General features: G+C 35.2%; 1 protein-coding gene across 1 annotated transcript; it reads right to left on the bottom strand.

The window, feature by feature from the left end:
• Positions 1–1,965: 1,965 nt before the first annotated feature.
• LOC106929221 (ciliary microtubule associated protein 1A-like) lies at positions 1,966–3,919 on the bottom strand. The gene is made up of 6 exons (XM_015005965.2): positions 3,388–3,919; positions 3,075–3,278; positions 2,846–2,947; positions 2,527–2,648; positions 2,298–2,438; positions 1,966–2,222 (listed from the first exon to the last, which is right to left on the bottom strand). Exons 1-6 carry the CDS (start codon positions 3,497–3,499, stop codon positions 2,124–2,126), a joined length of 780 nt encoding a protein of 259 aa, XP_014861451.1. The 5' UTR covers positions 3,500–3,919; the 3' UTR covers positions 1,966–2,123.
• Between the last annotated feature and the right edge of the window lie 2,572 nt (positions 3,920–6,491).

Genomic DNA, 6,491 nt, shown 5'->3' with positions numbered 1-6,491 from the left:
AAACTAATGAAGAGCAAAATAACGCTTAGGGTTATGGAGTGGGATGTGATTAACTCTATTTTATTGAGAAATAAATCATGAATTTAAGGACTCATTAAAGAACAGGCAAACCGAGTCTTCTTATGTTGGCCCCTTGGGTCCTAAATTCTTTTTTAAAAATAAAAGCTATTGAACGAACTCGTCTGTTTAAACAAACTGTCTAATTGACCAAACTGAGAAGAAATTATTCAGTGAGTAAGAATTTATTATAATTTTTATGAAAAACTCAATATCTTTTTTTTTGTTTATTTGTTTTTTCTGGATCTTCACAATTTAATAACGGTTAAGATAATGATAGTCTGACTTATTACCAACACAACACAAATAATGGCAATTTAAATAGCAGACATGCCAATATATCTGCCATTTAAATTGTCTAATGTAGAATAATATCACCTTATGGTATGTTTTCTTTTTTTCCATCTGAACAATTCTTTCAAAGAAAAGGTTTTAATTTTTCACTACAAATATTTAAAAAAAGCAAAAAAATTCCAATCTTTATCTTTAGCCTATTTTTTATTCTATAGCGCCATTAATTCTTGTTTTTTTTTTTTTTGCATTTGCAGCACTGCTTAATTTGTATAATTATTTTTCCTGCTTTTCTTTCTTTTTAATTTTCTGTTGTTTTCTCTAGTTCAAGAACTGGCCGGACATCTCCTTTTTTGCAAAAGCTTAACAGGTTATGTGATTTAAATATTCCTCTTCTAATTTCATGTGAAGCTCTTTTGATTGTCTTGTGTATGAATGATAAACTAACTGAAATAAACCAGCTTATCATTTGTATAGCATCCTTCTATTTTGAAACGCTAAATAATACCCACCAAGTGTGTGTAGAATATGCCCTACCTTTCATGACCCATAAATATTCAACTACATTAAATATGCCCAACAAAAATTTTATGAAGCAACTAACACTTGAACGTGTTCCTATTCTTACTTCATTTCACTGGTTTTGTTACATGGCTGCAAAGACTGGAGAAATGTGAAATACTGACCATCAGCAATCTGCCTTTTCTAAAGGACATTTACACTAGCATGCAGAAACCAGTGCAAAAATTATAATGTTCAACAACATCCCCCTATTTGTCTTGAACCACTCACCTTCTTTCTCCGTCCAGACTGAAGAACATCCTTCCCCTTGTAGCTGTGAGTTCATAATGGTGTCGCTTAAGCCACCCACTACATTTTACATCAATCTCTCTTTAATAATTTGAGATTTCAGGCTCTTATTGGCTTTTTCTGTTGTTTATTTTATTTCCAGACCTGAAAAACACTTGTCATTAGCTGTTAAGTTAACCTACAGCTCATTAAATTGTGATTAAAAAAAAAAAAAAACATTTATTTTTTTCTGAAATGGCAAACAACAGCAATTCCATTCCAATATCTGTTGAATTCCAATACAAGCACACATTTGACTTGATGAGCTCGTGATTTGGGGATTACTTCAACATCTTGAGATGTCGTTCCAAAAGCCATTCCACTGGGCAAGCGGAAAACATTCATGAATCCACTGACAGTTTACGGCTAATTGTGCTATTTTTTTTCTTTTTTGTTTGTTTTTCAGAAGTTAGAAAACACATTTTGTCGACATTGTTTGGCAAAACAAGATTGTTTTGGTTTAAATGTAAATAAATATTATGCAAATATGTATGCTCTGTGCGACAATAACAAACATGTGAAATGCATGGACTCCTGCTCTGACAACCAACATAGGATCAGGAATTGTTTTCAGTAAAAAAAGCAAACCAAAAAAAAAAAAAAAAGTAGTAGGATAACTTAAAAACAAAAGAAAATAACCTTTAATTATAACTTTTTGATAGTAGAATGAACATTGCTAATTCAGAAGTGCTTAAAATAATAAAATAAAATTTAAAAAAATCACCCTGTAACAGTTTCAGGTGCTGTTAAACTGAAATTGTGTTTCATCAGCTAAATTCTTAGCCCATTAATATTGAGAGCAAATCAATGCCAATGCAAAGTAAAGTTATTGCATTATTAAATTTGCTGCGAAAATAAAGCTAAAGGAGTAAAATGATCACAGTTATCTTGTTCTTTGCTTATTGAGTTTTATTGAACTCAGCTCTTTAGAAGAAACCATCCATGTTCACAATAAAGGGGATTGTGTACGGCGAATGGTGAATTCCAAAGGTTACGCTGGGTGCTTTTGGTTTTATAAAGGTTGTCTGTAAAGAAGAAAGAGAATGTGTTAGGAAGCTTAGGATTTCATCTTTGTTTCTTGTACAAGAAATGTTGTTTACCTTCTCTGGATAGTATGTTCCTGGACCCGGTGCTTGTGCATTTTTGTCAGGAAGGAAATTGCGACCTTTCATTGTACACTGTGGCGGTTTTGACCTGGAGAAATACGGGTCTGCAGGATTATAGGCAGCAGGACCTGGAGTCTGAAAAGGGACACCACAGTTCAAGAAAGCAATGGTAAATCTGGCATTTTGATCAGTTTCAAGGACTGTTCTTTTTTTTTTTTTTTACCTTTCTAAGATCCTCAAAAAAGGATCCTTTTTGTGTGCGGCCCATGAGTGTGAAGGAGGGAGATGAAGGGCTTGTTATTTCTTTTGTCCCAATTATACCTGGGAGTTTGTAGGTAGCTGGACCTAAAAGGGGAAGAGATAATTATCTGACTATAAAATTTGAAAGATTATCTGAAACATAATCAAAAAAAGTAACCACACAAAAAAGAAAAACAGGAAATCTGTAAGGGGCAAATACTATTTCACAACACTGCTTAAAATGTAGTAAAATTTTTCAGTACAGATACAGTGACGACGCACATAGCAAATTCCGTCCTCACCTGGAGTTTGGCTTTTAGCAATATCTTTGTTTCTCCCAGAGAGAGTAAATGAAGGGGCGGACCTGTACAAACTCTTTGTTGCATGCTCTGGGTAGTACTGTGCTAAAATACCAAAGAAAATTAGAGAAAGAAAGTAAAACAAAAAAAACTCAGTTAACGTGAACAAAATTATGTTTCGCATGTGCTCTTCAACAAGCGGTTGTTGTGTTTTGCGACAGCCCTAACTGACCAGGTCCAGGAGTACGGAACATTGCAAAGGGCTTTGGACGACCATGTATTGAAAATGCCGGTGTCCCATCTTTGCCAAATCTGGTTATATTGGGGGGGAGCATATACTTGGGTCCAGGGGAACAGTCGGCGTTTGTCACTTTGGAACGAGCACTTATAGAGTACGCTGGTGCTTTAGGCTTTGTTACATCATGGTTATTTGCACCTTGAATTGCAACAAAAGAAGACAATTAATAAAATACAAAAAAAAAAAAAAAGTTTAACTCCTGAACTATGAAATTCATAACTGCAAGCTATGCTAAATGTACTCTCACCTGTTAGACCAGGTAATACATATTTAGGACCAGGAGTCCCATACTGTGCAGATATGAGTCCTCTCGGCCTATGGGGCCTCCAGGTCCCAACCCAAGGGTCATCTTTCACCATTGCTTTGAGGTACAGAAAAAGATTGACTTTACTTGAATAAATGAACCAAATAAATATATTTTTTGATTCTAATCTGTAGAAATTAGTAACAAAAAATCTTTTGAAATTTAAATAATTTAATTTGAATAATAATTCCTTCTTTCGGCACTGTCTTTGTCATCACCATCTTTTATGCGCAATTTAAATGACTGTAGTTCGATTTCCCCCCCCCCCTCACAAATAAAACAATAAAACGAAAAAAAAAAAATGTTGCAGTGATTGAACATGACATATAATCTGAAGATAATACTTAAAAAATTAAAGCTTGTCCAAATTAAATAGATATTAACAACCAACCACAACAGTAGATTTTGAATGATAACAGTTCTGTTTAACATGATCAGTAACTACTAATTGACTTGGTGGAAAGATCTGAATTGTACAGACACACCCACACACAAATAATCTATCAAAAACACCAAACATTTTCTTATCAGGAAAGAATAACTTGTACTAAAAGGATAATAAGAAATATAACTATTTTTTTTTGTGATAAAAGAAAACAATCTTTTCTCACATAAAAACAGTGACTTGCTCTGTAAACGTCTGAGGTATGGTTTAGATTCTCTGAAACTAATGTGTTTGTTTTTTTGTCTTATGTTTTTATTGCAATTAAAAGCAGTGCTTCTGAAAGACATTTTACATGTCCCATGTCACCTAAATTGCTCTGTTACTCTACCAAGTGTATGGATTTTTAATTAACTGCTGTTAATGTTTACTGTGTTAGTTAAAGTAGAAGAAACAGATCTCTTTTCAAAATTCAACATTTTCTTGTTCATAAAGTAAAATCATAAAAAAAATTGGACAGACAAATAAGTTACCTTAAACCGTTCCTGGTCCAGCTCCTTCTGTCCCCCAGAAGCTAACTGGAATTTTACTTAAAATCAGAATTTTGAAATTGTTGATGCTGTCCCCTTGACAACATTACCATGGTGATGTTTTTAATCACAATAACCCAGTCAATAGCAAGCAATTGAAATCAAGTGAGCCAAAATAAATGGGTTTTAAATTAAATTTTAAATCTTCAACATTCAAATCACTTTAGTAAGGATTAACTAACATAGTTTTTTCAACTGAATCAAGAAGGTCAGACAGATATGGAGGGGCGAGGCAGCGATTTGTTATTTGTTTTCAACCACCCTCTTTGGGATGTAATACTCGCCTTGTCCTTGACAGAACACTATCCTTCAAATCCCGCATCATTAATGTCACCACGTCTGCCAACTTCCACCTACGTAATATCAACCGCCTTCACTCCTCCACCACCCCCCACACTGTCCACAGCCTTGTCACTTCCTGTCTGGACTACTGCAGCTCTCTCCTCTACAGTCTTTCTCAGAAATCCCTTCATAAGCTCCAAATGGTTCAGAACTCAGCTGCCCATATCATAACCTGAACCCCCCTCGTTTAACTACATCAGTAATGTCCTCAATGTCCTCCATCAGCTTTGGTGATGGAGGATATGGAGGATATGGCTTCCAGTACAGGTTCATATTCAATTCAAAATCCTTTTGTTAACATTTAAGGCCATTCACTGCCTCGCCCCTCCATATCTGTCTGACCTTCTTCGTGTTCACATTCCCCACCCCTTTCTTCCATCCTCTTCCTCAATCCACCTGTCCATCCTTTCTGCCTGCCTCAGTATTATGGGTTATAATCCATTCAGCTGCACTTCTCCTCCTCTCTGGAACTCATTACCATCCCAACACAGAAATATTGATTCACTCGCCTGCTTCAAATCACAACTCCAAACACATTTGTTTAAAGCTGCTTTTTATATCTAATGCCCTTTGTGCTTTCTAAGTGGGTTTATTATTTATTGTTGTATTTTTTTAATTGATTTAGTGTATTTTTTACAGTGTCCTTGAGTGTCTAGAAAGGCACTGTTACGACTGGCTCAAGGTCATAACAAAACGGGAGACCATGCAGGGGTTAAAGTGCATTTAAATTAATATTTATTAACAAAAACAACAATGGATTGTGGATATCAGTATCAGTAGTGTAATGCAAATGCTTGGATGTGTTGTATGAGTGCATATGGAAGTGTTGAAGTGCAAAAACAAAGACAAACTCAAATGTGCAAAAAGGAGGAGAGCTGAGGCCTGGCAACAAACACCACCAGTGTCAATCAGCAGAGTGATGCGACGCTGAAGGCGACCCAGAAGACGGAGACAGCCAGGTTCAAGTACTCTGTGCTCCCAATCAACGAACCAGAGACACCTGCAAAGGGGAGGAGCACAAAGACAGACAAAAGCAACACCTGCAGCCCAGCCTACAAGGCCTAGGGCCGTAACAGGCACTTATAAATAAAATTTATTATAATTATTATTATTATTATTATTTTACAGAACAATTACATGAGTTGTAGAATCTTGAAAATACTTTATCCGTATAGTGTCCAACTCAAGTGACGTTTGTGATGCTCCTTTGGCCATTTGGCCCTGAATGATGAGCCATCTTGCCCAGATCAAAAATCTAAATTGACTGAGATGACTGGGATTTTTTTTTTTTTTTTTTTAGTTCATTTGTTTGAATCATAATTTTGTTTTCTGTGCGTCATTCTTTTCTCTTTCTATCTACAGAGGTTTAAGTTTCTAACAAAAGTTAGCACTGACCTGTCCAGTGTTTTCTGTTTATTGGTTTTGTAGCAATGTTGTTCATTGAACCGTCACCATGACCTCGTTGCAAGCGAAGGCCAATGACCAACAAGCTTCTTTTACATGAGCTTATATTAAGGTGCTATTAATTTTGTTCTCCACTTTACACAATGCCTTTTGACATTTCAACAAGTTTACTTATCGTATTAATCATTTGCGTTATTAACTCTGCATGAATGGGATTTTAAATAAAGTGAAACTAATCTTTAAAGCTTTTGTATCTCTTTATCAAAACAGTAAGTGTTTTACTATCTAAGTTATTGCTTAACATAAAAAGGAGGTTAAAAAAAAGCAGT

This window comes from Poecilia mexicana, unplaced genomic scaffold, assembly GCF_051168715.1.
Source record: "Poecilia mexicana isolate PSO_F unplaced genomic scaffold, ASM5116871v1 scaffold_6, whole genome shotgun sequence".
NCBI classification, from domain to species: domain Eukaryota; kingdom Metazoa; phylum Chordata; class Actinopteri; order Cyprinodontiformes; family Poeciliidae; genus Poecilia; species Poecilia mexicana.
The sequence above is the reverse complement of the archived record's forward strand: the minus strand, read 5'-3'. Positions and strand labels throughout refer to the sequence as shown.

What these genes read in the sequence shown, in the direction of transcription:
- LOC106929221 (XM_015005965.2), bottom strand. Translation starts at nt 3,499, where the DNA reads ATGGTGAAAGATGACCCTTGGGTTGGGACCTGGAGGCCCCATAGGCCG. An exon ending in GTTCCGTACTCCTGGACCTG is followed by an intron (nt 2,948 to 3,074) that starts GTCAGTTAGGGC and finishes TTGGTATTTTAG; the next exon opens with CACAGTACTACCCAGAGCAT. An exon ending in TGCTAAAAGCCAAACTCCAG is followed by an intron (nt 2,649 to 2,845) that starts GTGAGGACGGAA and finishes TTCCCCTTTTAG; the next exon opens with GTCCAGCTACCTACAAACTC.